Here is a 26,840-nt window from a genome sequence, read left to right as displayed (position 1 = left end):
TTAGGCTGGTAACCAGGCATCAGTTTCCTGTAGTTCAACTTCAGGCTGGAGCTCATGGTTTGGGTCAAATTTCAACATTCAGGATTTAAGTTTATTTGTTGCATGTACATTAAAACATTGAGTGAAATACATCATTTGTGTTAAGAACCAACATACTTGAGATTGTGCTGGGAGTGGAGAAATTGGCAGTGTGTTGGGGAATCGGAAAGGAGACGCTAGCAGAGTGTTGGGGTATTATGAAGAGTTTTAGCCCAAAAGATTGACTGTCTGCTCCTCTCCATAGACCCTGCCTGTCCTGCTCATTTTGTGTGTGTTGCCAGTGCATCCTTTCCCCTTCCCAAACTCACTGCTATCTGCCACCTCCCAGCATACTGACAACTCGCCACCAATACACTGAATACTTCTCACCAACAAACTGACAGAATCTCCTTCTCCCCTCCACAACGCTGTGAACTCCCTCCTCCCAACACACTGACAACTTCCACTATTCCTTTCCCAATACACTGCCAATTTCCCTCCCCTCTCCCAATACAGGAAAAAACTTGCCTTTTCTTTCCCCACCCCCCTGCAACTTGGCAACTCCCTCCACCTCAACGCCATCAACTTACCCCTCCCCAAGGCACCACCAACTTCCAATTCCCAGCACCCTGGCAAATTCATTTTCCCCCTCCTCAATGCCAACTACTCCCTCCCAACACATCATGAGCTTCTCTCTGCCCCACCTCCTCAACACTATGTCATCTCCATTATCCTGAAAGCATTCTCTCAGCCCATTCCACTACCCCACCCCCCAGCAACTACCAACCCAACCCCAAGCACCAACTACCAGCCATCCCTCCACCCAACTCAACAGTCCCCCAGCACTGGGCTCCATGCCACCTTGTCTTGCCTACAGGTTTCATCAAGCCTGTGGTTGCTGAACACCCCTGAGCTTGTTCAGGGACAAAGAGGGATGAAGAACAATGTGGCCACCAGCTGCTTGCTCCTGCAGCAGTCCAACACAGCCCCACAGAATGCTGTCATGGTTGAGGGCTTGTGGGAAACAGCTGCACTAAAACAAAGAAACGTTCACCCAACTGTATTTGCGATGTTTTCTAGGTTTTTATTGGATCTTGAATTAATTATTATTAGTCAGCAACCACTCAATACACTACAGTTTCTGAGTAATGTTGTGCTCTGGCATTTTCAGGAGAATGTTGAACAGGAAGATTGATGTGCGTGTTTTCCATGTGATCTCTGCATTGCTTCACACTGGCATACGCCACAGGGATTTCCTGTATGGTAAAGTGAGAAATATAGTTAGTGGTGGACTGTTGACAGGGGAGTGAACTCAGAAGAGAGCATCTGTGAGAACTCAGTGGAGAGTAAGTAAACCAACACAGAGTATGTAAACGAACCCTAAGAGCTTTTCTAAGGTCTATAAAGAGAAAATAAATCTATGTGAACATAGAAAGTAAGCCTGGGGAAATGCCACGGGGAATGAGTAAACACCATCCAGGTCATGGCCTCTTCTTTTTACCACAGTCGGGGAGAAGATGAGGATCCTGAAGACCCACCCTCAAAAATTTAGGAACAGTTTCTTCCCCTCTGCCTTCTGACTTTTGGGTGGTTCATAAACCCATGAACACTACCTTGTTACTAATACAAGAGGTTCCGCAGATGCTGGAAGTCCAGAGCAACAGACAGAACATGCTAGACTAGAGGACCTCAGCAAGCCAGTCAGTACTGACAGACAGGAAGAAGGAGTCAACATTACAAACTGAGGCTCTTCATCCGTGCTGGAAACTCAGATCCATCTTCTTCAGATAACCATAAAAACAAATTTAACCACGGAGTTTGTTCAAAGAAAAACATTAAACACCCTCCCCCACACAAAAGTCACATCATGCAGATGGCAAGAACATTAAACCACAAAACCACAAAAAAACTAACATATTGCGTGAAATGGCGACGAGAACTAATGGACAAAAAACAGAATATTAAAACCATAAAACTGAAAGAGCCACAGTCTGTAAGGGCAATTTCTGAAACCAGAATAGAGGTAACACCAGGGCGTTCTGTACAGAATACCAAATTAATCTACTGCACTGCAATGTTAAACCCATGCCAACAACCAAGATGTCCATCTGAATTAGTCCCATTTGCCGGCATTTGGCCTATATCCTATTCGGCCTTTCTTATTCATGTACCAGTCCTAATGTCTTTTAAATGTAATTGCATCTGTCTCTACAGCTTCCTCTGGCAACTTTTTCCATATACCCACCACCCCCTGTAAGAAGAAGATGTCCTTCAGTTCCCTTTTAAACTTTCCCTCCTCTCATATTAAATCTATTCTTTTAATTTCCCCTACCCTGGCGAACAGAAATTACCTCGCTGTACTTGTTCACATGACAATAAACTTCACTTGGAGTTACAAAACAAAATAAAATTGTGTGAATGTCTGAACCTATTGCTTCGTCTGCTTTTGAACTCCTTCATTTAGCTCCTGGTTTGCTGCTTTCATTACATCCTTTGTACCACTTTCAAAGAAAAACATTCTTGTTCATTCTAGGTATAACCACAACACTTGTATCATCTTACTGGAGCTTCCAACCATCTGACAGAGGTATTGATTTTGTAGAGACATGCAGCATGCAGCAAATAAGCTACTGGGATCTCAATGTTGTGCCAACTTTTTAACCTCCTCCAAGCCCATTCTAACCCTTCCCCTCCCACATAGGCCTCCAGTTTCTTTCATCCATGTGCCTATCTAAGAATCTCTTGAATGTTCTGAATGCATTTGTCTCTACCACCACCCTGGCAGTGCATTCCACTCCCTGTATGAAAAACTACCTCTGATATACCCCCCAAACTTTACTCCAATTACCTTAAATGTGTGCCTTCTTGTATTAGTCATTGTCATCCTGGGTAATAGGGTCTGGATGTTCACTCTATCTATTCCTCTTGTCATCTTATACATCTGTATCAAGGTGTTGTCTAACCAGTGCTTTGCAAATGTATGAACTGGTTGCTTTGGTAGACGAGGCAAATGGTCTGAATTTGTTAAAGGCGTCTCAGAGAGGAGAGGAATTTTTAAGCGGTCATCTTTCTACTTAACTGAACTGAACTTTTCAGTCTTGTCTCCCACCTGAGTATAATGATGACAGTAATGAGCAGCAGGAAGAGAGCTGACAAGGCAACTGCAAGTAGAACATGCCATTGGGATGGTCTTGGCTTCCTGCAGAATATGACAAAGACATTGACAGATCTAGTCTAATGGGAATGTTCAAACTTTCTCCTTCTCCAGTATTGCCCTCTGCTTTTTTTTGATCTGTTAAGTAGAAATATGATGTAGATTTGAACACATGTGCCTCTCACTCAATATCAGCAAGATCAAAGATATTATTATTGACCAGTAGAGGAAAACTGGAAGTCCATGAGCTAGTCCTCGTCAAGGGTGTTACAAACTTCTTGTTACAATTTCAAAGGATCTGTGCCATTGCAAAGAAAGTGTGGCAGCACCTTTACTTTCTTAGATGTTTGTGAAGGTTTGCATGTCATCTAAAACTATACAGGGACTATTCTGGGAATGGAAGTGTTATCATACAAGGAACGTTTGATAGCTTTGGGTCTGTAGTAGCTGGAATTTAGAAGGATGAGGGGGATCTCATTGAAATCTTTTGAATGTTGAAAAGCCAAGACAGAGTAGATGCAGAAAGGATGATTCCCATAATGGGGAAGTCTCGGACAAGAGGGGAATCAATTTAAAACAGAGGTTGCATGTGACAGGTGAGACCAGGTGATCATCTTTTACCTCTTCCTCGTATCACTTCCCAGACTGTAACTTCATTACTCCTGTCTCTTACTTACCACATCTGCTTTCTCCTTCCCATTCCCCCACCTTCTTATTCTGGCTTCTTCCTCTTTCCTTTCCAAACCTAAGGATGGTTCTTGATCAATAAAGTCAACTGTATATCCCCCCATCCTCCAAAGATTCTGTCTGGCCTACTGTGTCCCTGCAGCATTTTGTGTGTGCTGCTGCAAATAATCCTGTTTGTACTTGAGGAAACACAAAGGAATTAGACAATCCAAATACAGATTTGTTCCTGCTACGATCCCTTGTCAATTACATAATTCTACCAAAGGAAATTGATTGCTTCTGTTAAGAGCTCAGTATAAATGGAGTCAAGTAATTCTGGATTCACGCTATTAGGGTTCAGAAAATGCTCTCTGATCAATAGTTTATCACCAACTAGCAATGACATAACTGTATTACTAGGTCTAGGTATCCTCCAAGCTGATGGCATGAAATTCAATTTCTCCAACTTCATGTTGGAGAATTACATGACATGAAATTTGTTGTTTTGTGGCAGGAGTGCAGGGAAAAGACATAAAATTACTCTAAATTACAAAAATAATGAATAAATAAATGATCACAGCAAAGCCAAATTCTAGCAAATTCTCCCTCCCTTTACCCGTTCTTAATTTCCCCACTCTAGTTTCTAATATTTCTTCTCACCTGCCTATCACCTCACACTACGTGTCCGCCTTCTTCCCTTTCTCCTATGATCCACATTCCTATTTGATCAGGTTCTTACTTCTCCAGCCCTTTCCCTTTTCTAATTATCACCTCCCAGCTTCTTACTTCATCCCGCACTCCCCTCCAACAACCTGGCATCACCTATCGCATTCTAGCTTGTCCCTCCTCCACTTCGCCACTTTCTTATTCTCACATCTTCCCCCTTCCTTTCCAGTCCTTCTGAGGTAAATGTGAGCTGTTCCATGAGCGACAGGGGAAGTGCTGGAAACTGATTTTGGCTAATTATTTAAATTGGCATGTACAAGGCCTGGTACATATGTTTACAGATGACATTACAACAGGTAATATCATAGGTAGTGAAGATGGTTGTCAAGAACCATATTGATTGGCTAGATTAGTGGGAATAGCAAATGCAGTTTAGTTCAGATAAGCTGTGGCATTTCGGGAACAGAAATGAGGACAGGACATTCATAGTGAAAGGTGGGGCTCTGGGGAGTGTTGTAGCTGAGAGGGTCAGAGGAGTATAAGTAGATGATTCATTGAAAGTGGTGTCACATGTTGGCGTGGTGGTGGAGAATCGGCCTGGCATGATGTCCTTCGTCAGTCATGGCATTAATATAGGTTTCTGAATGTTATATTGCATTAAACAAGATTTTAGTAATGGAGTTTTCTGTACAGTTTTAGTCACTGTGCTGCAGGAAAGATGCCTCTAAGCTGAAAATAATAGAGGACAGATAAGATTTACAAGCATGTTGTTTGGACTTGGGTAACTGAGCTACAGAGATATTTGTCAGGCTAGGATTTACTACCTTGGAGTGTAGGAGAATGAAGGTTGACCTTATGGAGGTGTATAAAATCATGAAGGATATTGACATGGTAAATGCACACAGTTTTTTTCCTGCCAGAGTTGGGGAATAGAGGGCACAGGAAAGAGTGGAGAGATTAAAGAGGAAGATTTTTTGTCGAGGTGAGTTGAGATTCTACTTTTCCGCCCAAAGAGTGGTCAATGTATGGAAGAGCTGTCAGAGGAAGCGGTTGTTGAAAATGTAATTCAAGTAGTTATTGAGTACTTTGGTTGAATGTTTACCATGGAAAAGGATAGTGAAGACCAGGGAATCAGTGCTGAGTGTATAAATATGCTAGGTATTTAGATGTCAAGGAGGAAGAAGTGTTGGGCCTCCTACTGAGTATTAAGATGGAAGTTCCCAAGGCCTGATGAGATTTACCCCAGGTTATTGAGGGAGGCAAGGAATTGCAGGGTCTTTGATCAGTAGCTTACAGAATCAGAATGATGATCACCGCATGTGTCATGAAATTTGTTAACTTAGCAGCAGCAGTTCAATGCAATACATAATATAGAAGAAAAAAATAAAAATAAGTAAGTAAATCACTGATACCTGTAGTATACATATAATGAATAGATTAAAAATTGTGCAAAAACAGAAATTATATTAAAAATGTGAGGTACTGTTCATAGGTTCAATGTCCATTTAGGAATTAGATGGCAGAGGGGAAGAAGCTGTTCCTGAATCACTGAGTGTGTGCTTTCAGGCTTCTGTACCTCCTGACTGATGATAGTGAGAAAATGGCATGCCCTGGGTGGTGGGGGTCCTTCATAATGGACGCTGTCTTTCCGAGACACCGCTCCTTGAAGATGTCCTAGTGCGGTGTCTGTTGCAAGGGAGTGACTGGGGATGAACCCAAGTGCAGGACACAGGCACGGAGACAGGTTTGAGAGGTGCTAGCACAGTTGCAAACGTGAAACAGATAACCAGGGGCGTCTTGACTCAGAGGCGTGGTTTTCGTAGAATATCTAGAAATTGGAGCGAAGCTTAGAACTATCAGTCCTAAGGGATCAGAAAATGAGGTTAACACTCACTGAAATTGACCAACAAAATGGCGACCCATGGCTGTGACGCCAGAGTTCTTATCCTGCATTCTCTGATGGGAACCAGGTGTGCTGTAATTAATTGAACTAGCAGCAATTGAGAATCAGACGACGGGAATTAAGGCACAATCAAGGAGATAGGAGCGAGATGAGGGATAGCCAGATGGGACCGTGACAGTGTCTTCTGTAGCCACAGCAAGGTCCCAGAAAACTGGCAAGTGGCTAATGTTGTACCTCTATTTAAGAAGGAAACACGGGGAAAATCCTGGGAACTATAGTCTGGTGATTCTCACATCAGTTGTGGGAAAATTGCTGGATAAAATTCTCAGGGATAGGATTGTAACCCTCTCACCGAGCTCGTATACAAACTTGGCTCGTTGGCTAACTCTGCTCACAGCCACGTGACTCAGTGGTGAGCAGGCCACCTTCCAGAAGAAACACACATCGAGGGTCGGTATGATTTGGTTCAACCAAACAGGAAAGTTGGAATGCTTCAGGGAAGAATGTGAATTGTAGTGAACGCTGTATAAATACTGCCCCGTGCAAAGTTTTCATTTACTCCTAAAATAACGGATTGTACACTGGCATAAAGTTACAAAGAAAAATGTATTTGTGAATATTTTAACATTAATAAACAGTTAACAGGAAAAGAAAACAAAAATACAGTTAAACCAGCCAAAATGTGCACATCGACATCGGATTTCATTTCTGAAGTACTCGGGATGCTTCACTTTGATTACTCATGGGCTGAATCTACGTTGTGCGTGAAAGACACCAGCCACAGTTCGACCTTCCCTCAAAGACTATTTTGAATGAACTGGCTAACTCAGGAGTACTGTCACTTCCTCCTCTGAACCATTCCTCTGCACAGAGCACTTCTTACAACAGGGTCTCTCCTTCGAGCGACATTCTCCAGGCACTATTCCTTGTGCTCCGCTTTGCAGCTCCTCCCAAAAAGACCCCAAATCAGACTAAAGTTCTGTAGAAAACTGATCCTGTCTAGATGTCTCGAATCTTCCATAACATGCCACTGGGCAGAAAGTAACAACAGGTTACCAAGACAAATGCGACTGGCTGACACAACATTCGTAAGTTGGACAAAGTGGCTACTTATGTTTTGCTGAGGCCAAAACACTCTAACAGGACACACTGCTTCTGCAGAAAACTGCTAAAATAAAAATACCTCAGAGCATAGCAGTAGAAATCTTAAACAGGGTATTACAGTCTCGTCCCTCCAAAAATAGTCAAGTCTTCATGACTTTGTAAGCCTTTGGAACTTATTAAACCATTATTAATAACACAGTATTTAAATGAAGTTTGTGATTTTAGGATCCTCAATCCATTTGTAAATAGAGATAACATATCTCACTATTAGAATTGACACCACACTTTGCTTCCCAGGTGCATCATATGCCAGCCTATCTCGGGGTTTTCTGGTTCTCTGAGAACTCCTTATTTCAGCTTCAGCTTCTGCAGCCTCAGACACTCCTTGTCAATGAGGGGTTGCCCCCCCCCCCCAGTCTGTCACTTGTATCTTCTGGAGACTCAGTTCCCCCTGTCCCCTGAATGAACTCAGCTTTCTTCAGTTTAAGCAGGCGCTACTGGGCATCTTTAACCACCAATTGGCAAGATCTCCCTTGGAAAAGGGTGTCCTCTGTCACTCTAGCTCCTCCTTCAGGACTTAACATGACATGCTTAGACTGGGTGTACCACACAGTTCCCTTTATATGCTCATAGTTCTGCTTCAAAGGAACTTGCACCTTCTCAAAAGCAACCCTGAACACCGGGTGATTGGACAGGCTTTTCAAAAAATGCTTTCTATTTCTCCCCTTGCATGCTCCCACGAGCCCTCTAAAATGGGAGTATTTGATCCCACAAGAATGGAAGTTTCCCTTTTACAACTGGATCCCAGTAGACCAACGCTAGCATATCAATAGTCTCAGTTACTCCAACATCAGCTTCCAAAAATTCCAGTTTCCAAAAACTCTAGTTTCCATGACAAGTAACCATCGCCAGTGTATAATAACAGATTAGCAACTCTATTCCCGACTCCCCCATGGTCAATGCACCAATCAGAACTGTGCTGGAACTCTCTCACTAGCCTGTGTTGGAACAGCTACTGGAATCCTCCAGAGTCTCAATATCATCTGCTTGACTGGCCTCTCTCCCCCACCCCAAACATTCCCTTTATTTTATTTTTTTATATATTTTTTTCCTGCATCGTGAGCTCACTGCGTCTGAGGTGTGCACTTCCCTCGTCATGTACAACACAAACCTATCCAGCCTTCCTCAACGTCTCATGCATTGAAGCGTTTCTCAGGGGGAAAATAGACAAAAATAAGTATAAACAGATAATCCTACAGTAGGTCCACCACAAGTCACATTGGGTGGGACTACAGCTAGAGGTCATGGGTTTAACGTGAAAGGTGAAATGTTTAAGGAGAGGTATTGTCTTTATGTTGGTTCTTTTTCTGCAGCCTCCCCAGCGGTCATCTGGGTCAATAGCTGTGAAATCACTGGTCACCTATATTATGGAGCTAGAGCTGTCCTGGGGATACTGAGACCTATCACACTGGTTCCACAGTAGAATTAACACCATGCTGACAAAGTCCCATTCAGGTTGTAATTATCTCTCACAATATGAGACACTTGGCATCTCTTGAAGCTCTGAAATACATGGAAACTTCCAGTTCTGGACCCTTGATCACCACTGACATTAACTGTTATTCCTCTGGTGGATGTACCTTCTGTGGCTCAGATCCTGATCTGTTGGAATTCCTTCTCTACAGCTCTCTGGCCCTCTCTTTCATTCTCACTCTAAAGGCTTATCAATCCCAGCAATTGCTGAGTTTTTGATCACATGTACCTTACGTCTCTACCTGTGACTCAATGACAAATGTCAGACAATGCTGTTGCGCATGGCCTTTGGCTTTATCAATCAACTTGAAGCAGCTGTGGAAATGAAATTTGTTGTTGTTTTACTACAATGGATTGCTCAATAAACTTTATAAAATCCATCTGTTTTTATTCACTCTGGATTATTTTAACTAACATAATTTGGAATAGCTGTGCTGGGTTTTAAGCAGTATTTCATACATTGATGGGCATGTGGCCAAGTGGTTAAGGTGTTCGTTTAGGGATCTGAAGGTTGCTAATTCGAGCCTCAGCTGTGGCAGCGTGTTTGTGTCCTTGAACAAGGCACTTAACCACACATTGCTCTTGTGTCTGTGCGAGGAGTGGCGTACCACACAGACTTCCAACTACCGCCTTGTAAGGCATGAAAATGCCCAACGCAGGCATCTCATGGTCTGAGTCGACGTTCCCTCCCCCTCTCCCCCTCATACATTAAAAAAGCAAGATATTGCACCATTTTGAGAGCAGCTTATGAGTCCAAACAAAACACCCACAGAATGCTGGAAGAACTCAGCAGGTCAGTCAGTATCTATGGTGGTGAATCTATGGAATTTGTTGCCACGGGCAGCAGTGGAGGCCAAGTCATTGGATGTATTTAAGGCAGAGATTGATAGGTATCTGAGTAGCCAGGGCATCAAAGGTTATGATGAGAAGGCGGGGCAGTGGGACTAAATGGGAGAATGGATCAGCTCATGATAAAATGGCGGAGCAGAGTCGATGGGCCAAATGGCCGACTTCTGCTCCTTTGTCTTATGGTCTTATCTATGGAGAGGAATAAAGAGTCGACATGTCTGGCTGACACCCTTCATTGGTCTCAACCTGAAATATCAAATCTTTATTTCTCTCCATAGATGCTGCCTGACCTGCTGAGTTCGTCCAGCATTTTCTGTGTGTTTCTCTGCATTTCCAGCATCTGAAGAATCTCTTGTGTTTAGGTCAAAATACTATTGGTTGCTTGGGTGAATCTTGGAATCTTTAGAAGGGTCTGCAATTGTTGCACTGATTCACCTGTGAATTTACAACAGGCAGTAGATGCTGGAAGCTGGAGCAATAAGCTATTTACTGGAGGCACACAGCAGGTTGAGCTGCATTTGTGGTGTGGAAAGATGCCGTCGACATTCCAGGTTGAGACCCTGCACAAGGACCGATCTGTCTGTGTTGTGGGTTCTGCTTCATGTCAGCCCGTCTAGAAAAATAGAAAATCCAATGTTAGGAACTGAGAGGTGAGAAGAAGCAGCAAAGATGATGATATTCCTCTCCAGAAAACACCAGTGATAATTTTTTTATGTGGGTGCAGGAATAGTGCAGTAGGGACTCTACAGTGGTGGGTGTTGGTGCTGTGAGTGTTGAATAGGGTTATATTGTTCTGTATTTGCCTGGGGGAAACTGTCAATGCCCATGGCTGTAGTGTAATGGTATAGTGGGTGTTGTCTGAGCTGGAAGCAGGGTGGAGGGGTGGAGGATTGTGATTAGTTGCTTCAGTAATGGAAAGTGAAGTGCCACCAGGAATGAAAGATTACCTTTATTGGACACATGTGCATAAAAACATTCAAAAAATACGGTGAAATATGTGATTTGCAGCAATGAACAAGACAGTCCAAGGATTGTGCTGTGGGTGTTGTCATGATTCTGGAGCCAACACAGCAATCACACTCCTCACTAAAACTAACACGTGGGAGGAAACAGTTATGTTTTGTAACTCTAAAGCATTAAAATATTTGAAAGGAAACATGGAGCTTTTTGCTTTCGGGGAGGCTTTCATTCATGACCTGGTGGTGTGATGATGTAAGCCATTCATGTACTTTTATATATAACCTGCAATTTCAATTATTTTCAATCAATTATTTAAAGAAACAAGAAATGCTTAATCAAACATACATTTACAATATTACTCAAATATTACTGAGATATTAAATACACAACACTCCTCCCTGCTTAGATATAAACTCCAACTCAATATGGAATGAATCTCAACATACACATATATACGTATATATAAATAATACTTATTTACTTACTGCCTGTTATGCCGCTGGCACTTAGGACTCTCTGGGTCATTGAGGCATGCAAGCCTCCTAACTCTGTGACTACTTTATAAACATCCACAGCATGTCCCGTTCAGGTCTGAGGATTTAATTGCCACTGAGGATTTCTTACACTTGTGGGATAACACCCTTCCTGACAAAGGAGGTCACCATGTTTGGCAGGAGAAGCTTGCAGCCCTGAAACAATCTGAGGTTCTTGCACCACGTCCATGGTGGTTGTAGGAGTTGACTCTGTGACTGCCGGAAGTGGTTCTGAACAGCTGCAAATACCTTTCTTCTGGATGTGTTGGTGTCCCGAACAGTGCATGGCAAGCTGCCTGATCTACTGATCTATTCCGGCCCACTCGACAAAGCTTTGAGCGAACACTTTCATTTTGACAACACCTAGGTGATTGGCATGTAGCTCCTCCAACACTTTAGCTTTGAGCTTAGATGGTACAACAGCTCTCAATCCCCTGTCAAGGGTAAGTTCATCCAGGTACTTGTGAAAATGGGGGTTCTGTGATTTCTGCTGCACATTTCAGCCATTTTTGGGTGGCCAGGTAGATCTGATGAAGGGACTCAGCCTGAAACATCAACCGTTTACTCTTTTTTCATAGATGCTGCCTGGCCTGCTGAGTTTCTCCTGCATTTTGTGTGTATTGCTTTGATTTCCAGCATCTGCAGATTTTCTCTTGTTTACATTTAGTACCGTGTTCATGGTGACCTGTAAATCACCAGAGACATTGAGACACCCATTCTTCTTTCTGCTGGGACCACTTGTGTTCCCTATGGATCCAACTAACCTTGGAAAGAATTCCATCGGTCTACATGTGATCCAGCTCACTGGCTACTTTATCACTGATAGTGTAAGAAAGAGGATGTGTTTTGTAAAACTTGGGTGTGTTACTTTTATTTAACACAATTTTACCCTTGATATATTTGCGTTTTCCAGTGCTAGCCCTGGACTCTGCTGTGGCATCAATCCAGTACCCTTTTTAAAGTTTGTTTTTGGTTGACGCTATTGCAGGGGATGTGGCATGCAAATGATGGGTGGATCTCCAATCAAGTTGCAGTTGTCTCAGCTGGTCATATCCCCACAATGTTGGCTGTCCTACTGTTACCACGTATAAGTTCAATATGGTTTGTTGGTTGTTGTATTTCACAAACTAAACAATTTCTCAGTGGATTATTTACCCCACCAGTGAACTGATGATGCTCTGAAAACCTCTTCAATTCAGCAACGTACACTGAAATGGACTCCCCTTCCTTTTGATTTCATTGTTGTAACATAAAGTATTCTACAAGCAAAAATGGTTTCAATTCTAAATGTTCCTGCATTTCTTTCATGATACTTGAAAACCTCTAAACAAGCTGTATGCTCTTACACCTAATATGCTTTTAAAACTGGGCTGCGTTTCTCATTGAGTAGTTCGGGACTTCCGCCTGCAGCTCAATGGAGTAATACATACATTTTGTGGCTGCCTTTAATTCCTCCTTTTCCTCAATCTAAACTTTGAATTGTTTAACTTTTATTTTTTGGATATTTGAGGGAAATAGTGATCATTATGTCGTATCCTTTAAGAAGTGGAAAACAGTTTTTTGAACCCAGCAATGGAAAGGGAAAAACTTCAAAAGAAAAATTAGAAGATATGCCTGTCTGAACTGAGCGTTTGGAAAGTGCATTGATGGGTCTCAACAACAAAATGGACAATAACACTTCTGAGTTGAAGTCGTTCCGACAGAGTTTACAGACTATTGAGGAAAATATTGTTTCCTTGAATACTTAGTTTAAAGAATGGAAACGTCAGATTGTGGCTATTTCAACCCGCTTGGAACAGGCTCAACACAAAATTGTCGATTTAGACGCAAGATTGTGTAGAAATAACATTAGAATTGTGGGTCTTAAAGAAGGTGCTGAGAAGGGGAATTTATTGGATTATTTTGCCAATCTGTTTCAATCTCTGTTTCCGGATATTCTACCTCAGCCTCCCGATATTGAAAGAGCTCACAGAATTTTCACTTCGTCAGATAAAGCTTGACCAATTTTAGTTAACTTTCTTTGCTTTAAAGTTAAAGACCAAATCATAAAAAGTGCAAGAAAACAGAAAGTTTTAAAATTTAACGGTTCGGAGATCCGTTTTCATGAAGATTATTCACGGGAAGTTATGGAACAATGGATGAAATTCATATCCGTCATGAAGACAGCCTATGAAAAAAGACTTTTTCCATCTCTGAGATACCTGGCGAGATTAAAATTATTTCCTAAAGATTCTACACCTCGTGTCTTCTTGGATCCCCAAGCGGCATCGGATTTTGTCAACTCTGTTGTGGAATCGGCTGATGTATGAAGGATATTAGAGTTGCTGAATAATTTTCTGAAAGAAAACAGGCTTTGAAGATTTCTGTATGCTTAAGATATTCTCTGATCGATGGATTACTGAAAGAAGAGGTGATCTTCTTGGTTTGACTAAAGAATGACTTTTTTTTGAAGTCTGTTTAGTATACGGAGTGAATTAATACAGCGGATAGATTGTTAACTAGTTATCTGTTTCTATCTTCCTTTTTCTTTATTAATTAAATGATAGTTTGCTTACAGTTTATATAGACTTTTTTCTTATATTATGGAGTGTTTAGGAATAGATAATTAGCTGCAGTTCTTTCGTTAAATAAGGTAGTAAGTTATTTTCGCTTTTTGGAGATTATACTGTTTGGGTTAATAGCATTGCTTTGACGTCTTTGGAGACTATTTTTGCATTCCCTCGTTTATTTTCAATGATTAAGTATAAACATTTTTTTCTTCTTTGCTGGGCTTTCTTATCTTAAGGTTACGTATTTTCTTTGTAAGGGGAGGGGGAATTGAGAGCAAAAATTTTTAAATCATTATTTAAATTGTGCGGCACGCGGAGTTCCGTCCTTTTGCTTTTCTTCTTGGGGATGCGTTCCGGCCTTTTTCTCCTGTGCTGGATTTCTATCTTCGGGGATGGTGGGATGTTTGGGGTATTTTTGCATTTTGGGGTTTATTGTGGGATTTTTTTCACACATTTCCTGTATTTTTCCCCATTATGGAGTTCCGGAGCATGCGTGTTTTCTATTTGGTTATACTCATCACCGCCATCTTTGATTAGCCTGCCATGGTATGCGTGTATTGTTCTGTTTAATGGCACTCAAGGGTACTTAAACAGATAAACGTTATTAGTCGGAATGTACGTGGCTGGAATCACCTTATTAAGCGAAAGAAGACTTTTTAAATTATTAATCGATTCCAGCCCGATATAATTTTTGCTCAAGCAACTCATATCAGAATGGGCAATCAAAATAGATTTTTGAAAACATGGAAGGGCCTTCAATACCATGCTACTTGTCAAAATAAAACAAAGGGAGTATCTATTTTTATTAAATCTAATATTTCATTCATTCAAGAAATCATCATCTCAGATAATAATGGTAGATTTTTAATTATTAAAGGAACAATTTGTAATAGAAAGATTGTCTTGATTAATCTACACGGACCGAATGTAGATGATCCTTCTTTTTTTAAAAAATGTATTTGGTTTATTACCAGACCTAAATGAATATATGCTGCTGATGGAAGGTGACTTCAACTGTTGTTTAAACCCTTTGATTGCCAAGAGTTCAACCAATCAGCAGCTTCCGAGTTGTTCAGCAACACTTATTAATTCCTTTTTAATTGATTATGGTTTGATAGAAATCTGGAGAAATTTACATCCTAATGATAGAGATTATTCTTTTTATTCATATGTTCATAATAAATATTCGAGAATTGATTATTTTATAACTGATTTCCGATTTTTGTCTAAAGTTCAGAAAAGTGAATATGATGCTATTGCTGTCCTGTCATGAACCTTTAAGTTTACCTTTTGAGTTAAATGATGTTAGTAATGTAAACTTTCCTTGGCGCTTCCCAGAAAATTTATTACAACGTTCAGACTTTGTCAAATTTATAGAGATTCAGATAAGAGATTTCTTTCTTTTTAATAATACGGGAGATGTCTCGAAATTGATTATATGGGATACACTTAAAGCATATTTGTGAGGTCAGATAATATCCTATTTGGCTAAGCTCAAGAAACAGACAAAAACAGAGTTAGATAGAATTTCAAGACAAATTAAAGACCTGGACAACACTTACCCAGTTTCTCCTAATGTTGATTTATTCAAACAAAGGGTTGAACTTCAATCACAATATAATTTACTATTAACTTATCCTATTGAAAGAAATTTGCTTAAATTAAAAAGTCAAGTTTATGTGTTTGGAGATAAAAGTAACAAACTATTAGCATCTCAACTTAAAGCAGTTAAAGCTAAACGACAAATTTTAAAAGTTCGTAAGGGAGATGGTAGTTTAGCTTGTAATTATGAAGATATTAATAACATTTTTCAAGACTATTATAGTGAACTGTATAAATCTCAGTTTCCAGCTGACCCTTCTAACAATAAACCAAAAGATTGATTTTCCTAGAATATCTGTTGAAGATCAGCAAATTCTTGATGGTCCTTTTACTGAAAGAGAAATTCAGAAAGCTATTCTTTCAATGCAATCTGGTAAAGCTCCTGGATTGGATGGTTTTTCCGTAGGATTTTATAAAAAAATTTGTAGATTTGCTTACTCCTGATATGTTGGAAATGCTTAAAGCTTCTTTTCTGCTGGGAGAGTTACCTTCCACATTTTATGAAACTTCTTTAGTTAGAGCCTTCAGCATTTTGGGCATCGAGGGAGAGAGGAAGAGGAGAGCCATCCGCAGTACTACCGATGCAGCAGAGAGGGCCTCAAGATGGCTGTGGCTCAAAAGAGGGGAGCCATGGAGTCATAAGTAGCTAGCCATCTGGACACAAGCTGGGGTCTGATCAGCCCCGGCTGGGTCACGTGGAGGAGGTTGTATGATGTTGAAAGACCTGAAACACCCGATGATTCCAGGAACATCACTGAAGATGTGTCCAGAAGCATCAATAGATGTATGTACACAGCTCTTTAATTCTTAAGGAAGATAAAGACCCTACAGATTGTGCTTCATATAGACCTATTTCATTATTAAATGCGGACACTAAAATTCTTTCAAAATAATGGCTAATCGGATGGAGAATATACTAGCTAAAATTATTTCTCAGGATCAAACAGGTTTTATAAAAGGCCATTATTCCTTTTCTAACACTCGGAGACTGTTAAATGTTATATACTCATCCTTGTCTAAGACTCCCCAGTGTGTTGTTTCTCTAGATGCTGAAGTGGCATTTGATAGAGTTGAATGGAAATATTTATTTAAAGTTTTAGAGAAACTTAGCTTTGGTACTAATTTTAATAAATGGATTAGATTGATATATAAAAGCCCTATTGCCACTGTTATTACTAATAACTGTAGATCCCCCTTTTTCCGACTTTCGCGGGGTACAAGACAAGGATGTCTGTTGAGCCCTGTGTTATTTAATTTGATGTTGGAACCTTTGGCTATTGCACTTCGTGAAGCCAAAGATATTCAAGGAATTTCTATAAATGGGACTAGTCATAAGATTTCCCTTTATGCGGATGATCTTTTGGTTTATGTTTCGAATCCGGAAGAATCTATTCCTAGTTTATTGAAATTATTCAATGAATTTGGATTGTTTTCAGGATATAAATTAAACCTGCATAAAAGTGAATTATTTCCTTTAAAAGATTCTGCTTCTATATATGATGAGATTCCTTTTAACGTTCTGGTTTCTTTTAAATATTTAGGTATTATCATCACTAAAAATTATGGAGACCTTTATGGAGCTAATTTAGTTCCCTCAGTGGATTTTATGAAGCAATTTTTTTCTAGATGGAATCCACTTACACTTTCATTAGTTGGTCAAATTCATGCAGTTAAAATGATGATTTTACCAAAATTTTTATATGTATTTCAAAATATCCCTATTTTTCTAACTCAGAAGTTTTTTGATCAGGTTGACTATTATTTCATCTTTTGTTTGGAATAATAAAAGACCAAGAATTGGAATATGTCATTTATGAAAATTAAAAAAGGGTGGAGGTCTTACTTTGTCTAATTTAAGAATGTATTATTGGGTGGTTAATATACGTTATGCGTGTTCTTGGTTATACTGGACCGATAAAAAGGAACGACCACCATGGGTTGAGCTGGAATTGAAAATTGTGAAACAATTTTGTTTAACTTCATTATTAGGAGCTCCTTTACCTGTACAATTAGCCAAAATTTCTATTTTAAATATAAATCCTATGATTAAGCAGCCATTACGAATCTGGTACCAGTTTCGTAAGTTTTTTAATCTTAAAAAAAATTAACCTTTTTAGTTTAATTTATCGAAACTATTTACTTAAACCTTCCCTTAGTGATCCTACCTTTTCTCTTTGGAGGAATAAAGGAATTTTTTCTTTCATGGATTTGTTTCAAGAAGGCTGATTGATGTCCTTTGAGAAATTAGTAACTAAATATTCTCTTTCATATTCACATTTTTCGTAATGTCTTCAGGTCAGACATTTCTTACAAGAATATTTAAGTAATTTTCCATATATACAAGATTCTGACCTGTTAGACATTATTTTTAAAATGAACCCTTTAATGAAAGGTTTTATTGGGAAAATTTATAATTTACTATTACAACAGGATATCTATTCTTTACTTAAGATTAAGCAAGATTGGGAAAGAGAGCTTAACGTGATCTTGATAACAGAGGATTGGTTGCGAATTTTGAAGTTGGTCAACTCTTCTTCGATTTGTGCCAGTCATTCTCTAATTCAATTTAAAATTGTACATCGTTATTATTTGACAAAGGATAGATTGTCTAAAACATTTCCTAATGTAAACAGTCAGTGTGACAGATGTAAAACTGAGATAGCTACATTGACACATATGTTTTGGTCGTGTTCCGTATTGAAACAGTTTTGGAAATCTATTTTTTCTACAATTTCTAAAGCTTTAAAAATCAATTTACAACCTAATAACTTAACAGTTTTGTTTGGTATAATTCCTCAATATATTCATAGTATTTCTACATCAGACCAACACGTAATTGCATTTGTCACATTATTGGCTAGAAGGACTATTTTATTAAAATGGAAAGATGCCTCTGCTCCCACTTTGATACACTGGTTCTCTCAGGTGATGTTATGTCTTAGTTTGGAAAAAAATTAGAAGTCGAACTTCCGATCCTAGAATTGACTTCGAGAAAAGGTGGGGGTCTTTTGCCCGTTATTATCATTTGATTTGAGTTAATTAAGATGGTCCTTTTCTGATGCTCGGGAACATGGATTGGTTGGCAGAATGATGTCTTTTTTTATGGAAGCCTGTATGGCGTATAGCTCCGGGTTTGTGCTCCATATGGGTTTTCTTCCCTTTTTTTTGTTATCAGGGTTTTTTTTTGTTTTAGTTAGTAGGGGTTCTTTTTTCTTTCTTTCCTTTTTCCAAAAAAAAGCTTTAACATTTTGATTTTTTTTTATTATTATTGATAGATTGTTCAGTTTGGTTGACAGTTTAACTCTTATTTTACATATGGATATGTTGTCTTCATTATCTTGATGTATTTTTCTTTGTTGTTGATTTTCAATAATAATCAATAAAAAAGATTTAAAAATGAAAAACAAAAATGAGTATTTCAATTCACTCAGTATACTTATTGCAGTTATTTCTTCTGCAATTGAATGTGCCTATCTTTCCAGCATAGCTCGTTGTCTCTGCACTTTAAAAAACTTATGATTATTATCACTCAGTACTCACTATTTTTAAACCCTTGAATTTTCCCATTTTCTGCCTCTTTTGACTCAACCACGTCTGTCCCTTTAGGAAGACGTACGTGCTGCGCTGCTTTTCAAAAACTCAAATATCTCACGTGGTTCTTCTTAACTTGAGCCTCTTGCTGCACTTCACCAGGTAGGTTGACATCTTGAGCTCTATAAAATGTCCTTGTCACCTACTGTTGTGATTTGTAATTCCAAAACGTAAAACCAATTGAAAGGAAACACAGAGCTGGGAATACACGTCTTAGCTTAGTTTTTGCTCTGAGCAAGGCACTCATGTATGACACGGTGATGTGATGATGTATAGTATGCTATTAATGTACTTTTACATATAACCCACAATATGAATTATTTTAAATTAATTATTCAAAGAAAGCAAGAAGGCTTAGTCAAACAATTCATTTACAATATTACTGAAATATTAAATGCACAACAGAAACCAATGCAGTCACTGGGATTATGTACAATCTCTTCAAAGACAGCAGTGGGAATTGATCCACGATTGATTGCACGATTATCGCTGTTAATGTAAAACGTTGCACTAACTGCTATGCAACCCTGCCACCTGTACACTGTCGGGCTAAGGGAGAGGTTCGAGAGCAGGTGAAGTTACGCTGGGTATAACTGGAGATGTGTGTGCACTGCAAAGTTCCTGGTGCATGTGAAGAGATTTGTACATCTTGAAGTTCCTGGAAATTAAAGAGGCATTGGAAAGCTAAACATACTTTCTCACTTCTCTTCTAATATTTGTATATCTGTGCACTTGTAATGCTATGATGACACTATAATTTCCTTTGGGATCAATAACGGATGTATCTATCTGTCTTAGGGATACAGAATCAGAAAGGATAGCAAATACAGAACTCAATGTGTTGTATCTAAATGTGCGTAGTACAAGAAATAAGGTTGATGATCTTGTTGCTCTATTACAGTTTGCCAGTTATGATGTTGTGGCCATCACTGAATCTTGGCTGAAGGACGGTTGTAGTTGGGAGCTGAATGTCCAAGGTTGCACGTTATATCAGAGGGTTAGGAAAGTAGGCCGAGGGGGTCGTATGGCTGTACTAGTGAAGAACGGCATTAAATCAGTATAAAGCTGTGACATTGGATCGGAAGATGTTGAATCCTCATTGGTTGAGTTAAGAAACTGCAAGGGTAGAAGGATGGTGATGGCAGTTACATACAGGCCTCCCAACAGTGGCTGGGAGATGGACCACAGATTATAACAGGAAGTAGAAAAGGTGAGTTAAAAAGGCAATGTTATGGTAGTCATGGGAGATTTTAACATGCAGGTCGATTGGGAAAATCAGATTGGTAATGGATCTCAAGAGTGAATTTGTTGAATGCCTAAGAGATAGCTTTTTAGAGCAGTTTGTCATTGAGCCTACTTAGGGGATCAGCTATACTGGATTGGATATTATGTAATGAACTGGAGGTGATTAGAGAGCTGAAGGTAAAAGAACACTTAGGAACCAATGATCACAATATGATTGAGTTCAACTTGAAATTTGATAGAGAGAAAGTAAAATTTGATGTAGCAGTATTTCAGTGGAGTAAGGGAAATTACAGTGGTATGAGAGAGGAGTTGGCCAAAGTAAATGGAAGGAGCTGCTGGCAGAGATGTCAGCAGAGAAGCAATGTTGTGCGCTTCAGGGAAAACTGAGGAAGGAGCAGGACATATATATTCCAAAAATGAAGAAATACTCAAATGGTAAAATAGTAGAACATGGCTGACAAAGAAAGTCAAAGCTATTGTAAAAGCAAAAGAAAGGACATACAGCAAAACAAAAATTAGTGGGGAGATAGAGGATTGGGAAAATTTTAAAACCCTACAGAGAGCAACTAAAAATTCATTAGAAGAGTAAAGATGAAAGATGAATGCAAGCTAGGAAGTAATATCAAAGTGGATAGCAAAAGTTTTTTCAAGTATATTAAAAATAAAAGAGAAATAAGAGTGGATATAGGGCCACTAGAAAATGAGGCAGGAGAACTACTAAGGGGGAAAAGGAGATGGCTGATGAACTAAGTATTTTGCACCAATCTTCACTGTGGAAGTCACTAGCGGTATGCCTGATGTTGTAGTGTGTGAAGGAAGAGAAATGGGTGCAGTTCATATTACAAGAGAGAAGGTGCTCAAAAAGCTGAAGGACCTAAAGCCACATAAGTCATGGAAAACATAGAAACATAGAAAACCTACAGCACAATACAGGCCCTTCGGCCCACAATGCTGTGACAAAGATGTACTGACTTTAGAAATTACCTTGGGTTACCTATAGCCCTCTATTTTTCTAAGCTCCACGCACCCATCCAGGAGTTTTTTTAATAGATTCTATTGAAAGTCACCCAGACCAGATGAACTGTACCTGAGGGTTCTGAAAGAGGTAGCATTAGAGATTGTGGTGGCATTAGGAAAGATCTTTCAAAAATCATTGGACTCTGGCATGGTGTCACAGGACAGGAACATTGCAAACATTACTCCAGTCTTTAAGAAAGGAGGAAGGCGTCTGAAAGGAAATTATAGACCAGTTAACCTGACCTCAGTGGTTGGGAAGATGTTAGAGTCAATTGTTAAGGATGATGTGATGGAGTACTTGGTGACACAGGACGAAATAATACAAAGTCAGCATGGCAGTGAGAAATTATGCAAGGTTGATGATCTTCTTGCACTATTACAGATTGCCAGGTATGATGTTGTGGTCATCACTGAATCTTGGCTGAAGGATGGCTCTAGTTGGGAGCTGAATGTCCAAGGTTGCCAGTTATGATGTTATAGTCATCACTGAATCTTGGCTGAAGGATGGTTGTATATAGGATGGTTCATGGTTGTGAAGGATGAATGTTATATCTGAGGGATAGGAAGATGGGAAGAGGGGGTTTTGTGGCTCTACTGGTAAAGAATGGCATCAAATCAGTATAAAGATGAGTCATAGGATCGAAAGTGTTGAATCCTTGTGGGTTGAGTTGAGAAACTGCAAGGGTAAAAGGACATTGATGGCAGTTGTATCTAGGCCTCCCAACCGTGTCTGGGAGGTGGACCACAGCTGACAACAGGAAAGAGAAAAGGTGAGTCAATAGGGCAATGATATGGTAATCATGGGAGATTTTAACATGCAGGTTGATAGGAAAAATCAGGTTGGTAATGGATCTCAAGAGAGTGAGAGAATTATGAAAGCAAGCTGGCAACTATTATCAAAGAAGATACTAAAAGCTTTTTCAAGTATATAAAGGGTAAAAGAGTCGAGGGTAGATATAGGACCAATACAAAATGATGCTGGAGATATTGTAATGAGAGATGTAGAGATGGCAGAGGAACTGAATGAGCATTTTGCATCAGACTTCACAGTGGAAGACCTCTGCAATATACCAGACATTCAAGAGTGTCAGGGAAGTGAAGTTTGTGCAATGAAAATTACGATTGAGAAGGTGCTTAGGAACCTTAATGGTCTGAAGGTGGATAAATCTCCTGGACCTGATGGAATGCACCTATGGGTTCTGAAGGAAGTAGCTGGAGAGATTGCAGAGGCATTAACGATGATATTTTGAGATACTTTATACCTTATTGTTGCCAAACAATTGGTACTTTTGATACAATTGATCTTTCAAAAATCAATAGATTCTGGCATTGTACTGGTTAACTGGAAAATTGCAAATATTACTTTGCTATTTAATAAGGGTGGGAGGTAGCAGAAGGGAAACTATAGACCTGTTAGCCTGACATCAGTGGTTGGGAACTTGTTGGAATCAATTGTTAGAGATGAGATTACAGAGTACCTGGAGGAATAGGACAAGATGTGCCAAAGCCAGCATGGTTTCCTGAAATGAAAATCCTGCTTGACAAACCTACTGTAATTCTTTGAGGAAATTACAAACAGGGTAGACGTGGTGTACTTGGATTTTCAGAAGGCCTTTGGCAAGGTGCCGCACATGAGGCTGCTTAGCAAGATAAGAGCCCATGGAGCTACAGGGAAGTTACTAGCATGGGTGGTTGGCAGAAAAGAGAGAGTGGGAATAAAGGGATCGTATTCTGGCTGGCTGCCGGTTACCAGTGGAGTTCCACGGGGTGGTTGTTGGGACTGCTGCTTTTTACGATGTATGTCAATGAGTTGGACTATGGGATTAATGGATTTGTGCCTAAATTTGCTGATGATACAAAGATAGGTGGAGGAGTGGGTAGTGTTGGGGAAACAGAGAGACTTAGATAGTTTAGGGGAATGGGCAAAGAAGTGGCAAATGAAATACAATGTTGGAAAGTGTATGGTCATGCACTTTGGTGGAAGAAGTAAACGGGCAGACTATTATTGAGATGGGGAGAGAATTCAAAATGCAGAGATGCAAAGGGACTTGGGAGTTCTTGTGCAGGATACCGTAAAGGTTATGCTCCAGGTTGTATCAGTTGTGAAGAAGGAAACTGCAATGTTGGCATTCATTTCTAGAGGTATAGAATATAAGAGCAGGGACATGATGTTGAGGTTCTATAGGGCACTCATGAGACCACACTTGGAGTATTGGGCTCCTTATTTTAAAAAGGATATACTGACATTGGAGAGGGTTCAGAGAAGATTCACAAGAATGATTCCAGGAATGAAAGGGTTACTGTGTGAACAATGTCTGGCAGCTCTCGGGCTGTATTCCCTGGAGTTCAGGAAAATGAGGGGGGGGATCTCAGAAACATTCCAAATGTTAAAAGGTCTGAACAGATTAAATATGGCAAAGTTATTTGCCATGGTAGGGGATTCTAAGACAAGCGGGCTCGACTTCAGGATTGAAGTACGTTCACTTTGAACAGAGATGCGGAGAAATTACTTTAGTCAGAGGATAAATCTATGGAATTTGTTGCCACGAGCGACTGTGGAGTCCAAGTCATTGGGTGCATTTAAGGCAGAGATAGATAGGTTCCTGATTAGCCAGGGCATCAGTGGGTATGGGGTGAAGGCAGGGGAGTGGGGATGACTGGAAGAATTCGATCAGGCCATGATTGAATGGCAGAGCAGACTCAATGGGCCGAATGGCCTATTTCTACTCCTATATCTTATGGTCTTATGGTTTCCTTCAGGGAAATCTTGCCTAGCAAACCCATTGGAATTCGTTGATGAGGTTACAAGTAGAATAGATAAAGGGGATGCAGTGGATGTTGTACGTTTGGACTTTCAGAAGGCCTTTGGCAGGGTGCCACACATGAGGCTACTTACCAAGTTAAGAAGCTATGGTATTACCGGAAAGTTACAAACATGGTGAGAATATTGCAGATGATATGAAGATTGGTGGAGGGGCAGGTAACGTTGAAGAAACAGGTAGGATGCAGAAGGACTTAGACAGATTAGGAGAATGGGCAAGGAAGTGGCAAATGAAATACAATGTTTGGAAAATGCATGGTCATGCACTTTGGTAGTTGAAATAAATGTAAGGACCATTTTCTGAATGGAGAGAAAGTCCAAAAATCTGGCAAGCAAAGGGACTTGGGAGTCCTTGTGCAGAACACTCTAAGGGTTAACTTGCAGGTCTAATTGGTGGTGAGGAAGGCAAATGCCATGTTAACGTTCATTTCAAGAAGTCTAGAATACAGAAGCAAGGATGTGATGCTGAAGCTTTACAAGGCGCTGGTGAGGCAGCACCTTGAGTTTTATGAACAGTCTGGTCCCCTCATCCGAGAAAAAATGTGCTGGCATTAGAGAGGGTCCAGAGGAGGTTCACAAGGATGCTTCCAGGAATGAAAGGGTTATCATACGGGGAACGTTTGATGGCTCTGGGTCTGTACTCGCTGGAATTCAGAGGGATGAGGGGGGAATCTCATTGAAACCTTTTGAATGTTGAAAAGCCTACAGAGTAGGTGTGGGAAGGATGTTTCCCATGGTGGGAGAGTCTAGGAGAAGTGGGCACAGCCTCAGGATAGAGGGGTGCCCTTTCAAAACAGAGATGTGGAGATATTTCTCTAGCCGGATGGAGGTGAACTTGTGGAATTTGTTGTCACATGCTGCTGTGGAGGCCAGATCATTGGGTGTATTTAAGGCAGAGATTGATAGGTTCTTGATTGGACATAGCATCAAAGGTTACGGGGAGAAGGTTGGGAACTGGGTTTGAGGAGGAGAGAAAAAACTGATCAGCCACGATTGAGCGGCTGAGCAGGCTCGATAGGCCAGACGTCCTAATTCTGCTCCTATGTCTTATAATATGTGAAGTGTCGTTGCAAGGGAATGTTAACTTAAATTGTATATTATCTAATTTGTGTCCTTCGAATGGCACTTTCAGCCATATTTTGGCCATTTAACCATGTGTTTCTCCTCTGTTATTTCACTCAACTCATTGGTTTGCAGTTACAGACACTTAGGAGAGATTTTGAATGAATTAACCTGGACTAAAATTGAGCTTCCACTTTTAATTGTGAATCACACGGCATGGAAGTGAAAAGATTGGAAAAAAAATCTACCTTTGGAAAGCTGTCATGCAATGTATCAAAACAGTGCAAAGAAATAGAGCTCCAAGGAGTATCCAACGGGTCAGAGTCCAAAATTTTTGAATGATCAACTCATAGTTCCTAACAGATCAAGAAGATATCATTAGTTACACACAAAATAGTCAATAAATGACACTGAGAACTACATTTTATCTAGGTGTACATTATCGGTGACACTGAGAAATGCATATTATTAAATGCAATTTATCAAAATGCATATTATCAGCAAGTGACATTGAGAAATGCATTTTATTGAAACAGTTGAAAGAGCCAGACCGCTGAAGAGTATCCATTGGATCAGAGTCGATACCCGGTGAATTTTCAGCTCATGGTCACTGATGGACAAAGGAAATTTAATTAACAACGCACAGAGAATTCTGTAACGGACACTGGGAAATGCCATTACATATGAAATCATCGTTCAATGTGATGTAGTGTTGTGGCACGGAGTATCGAGCAGTCTGATGGTTGAGTGCTGATTCTCCAACTTATGTCCACATCTTGGAACCGTCGCACTGCCAGTGAAAGTGTGTGAAATTAATGTTATATGCTCCAAACCAGTGGGGGGGGGGGGGAGAGAGGGGGAGAGAAATCTGCAAGTGGAGTCCATGCTATTGGATTCAAGTTACAGATGTTCATCAGTATTTCAGTTTGCATTTTCATTCTTTCATCTGCAGTTCCTATATAATCCATGTGGCCTAGAGGGACAAGGGCAGTAGATGCATGACAACAGAGCTACTCCCAAATCCCTTGAAGGACACACAGTGTTGTTCAGTCATTATCACCAGATCAGAATGGTGGGAATGCCCAACATTTCATTATTGTGGGAGATTGCTCTCTGCGTGAGCTACAGCCATTGAAGTTTTCCAGGCCTGAGAGGGTGATCACCAGTTGGAGCCAGACACATTCACCAGTGAGTCTTCCAAACTCCTCATTCAGAATGGGAAATTAGGAGCTGTGTGCCAAATGCTGGCCTTGTCCTTGATGCTTAAATCCAGTAAATAAATAAGGTAACATTTGAGACATAATGCTGATAAAATGATTGACGAGCAAAACGTTTCAAGGTTTGTTTCAGTAACAGAACTCCATTTATGTTACCTGCATGTGTGGCCTTCATCCTAATGATCTTCAACTATGGATTCAACTCAGGGTCCTGTACTCATTACCCTTTTCTATTTTGTTCCCATGTTATACTTGAACACATCAGAGTCACTGCAACTTTGCCCTCATTATGTCTGTTTTTCCTTAAATCTCACTACACATTGCATCTACTTGTATAGCCAATGCCCCAT

The 26,840-nt window shown here is 40.1% G+C and overlaps 1 protein-coding gene across 6 annotated transcripts in view; it reads right to left on the bottom strand.

Moving 5' to 3' along the window:
* Window positions 1-1,089: 1,089 nt before the first annotated feature.
* LOC140210063 (polymeric immunoglobulin receptor-like) overlaps window positions 1,090-26,840 on the bottom strand; it is a 36,279-nt gene continuing 10,528 nt past the window's right edge. For 2 of the 6 annotated variants that reach the window (XM_072278836.1, XM_072278837.1), the window contains exons 5-6: window positions 25,522-25,629; window positions 6,995-10,506 (exon numbers count right to left, since the gene is read on the bottom strand). In XM_072278836.1, the coding sequence (XP_072134937.1) occupies window positions 10,380-10,506; window positions 25,522-25,629 (235 nt within the window). In that variant the 3' untranslated portion in view covers window positions 6,995-10,379. Of the gene's footprint in view, window positions 1,275-6,994; window positions 10,507-17,931; window positions 18,094-19,540; window positions 19,787-25,521; window positions 25,630-25,726; window positions 25,884-26,840 lie in introns of those variants that run through there. The other 4 variants (XR_011889145.1, XM_072278840.1, XM_072278838.1 and 1 more) reach the window with 4 other exon arrangements.

This window comes from Mobula birostris, chromosome 14 (genome assembly GCF_030028105.1).
Source record: "Mobula birostris isolate sMobBir1 chromosome 14, sMobBir1.hap1, whole genome shotgun sequence".
NCBI classification, from domain to species: Eukaryota; Metazoa; Chordata; class Chondrichthyes; order Myliobatiformes; family Myliobatidae; genus Mobula; species Mobula birostris.
The sequence above is the reverse complement of the archived record's forward strand: the minus strand, read 5'-3'. Positions and strand labels throughout refer to the sequence as shown.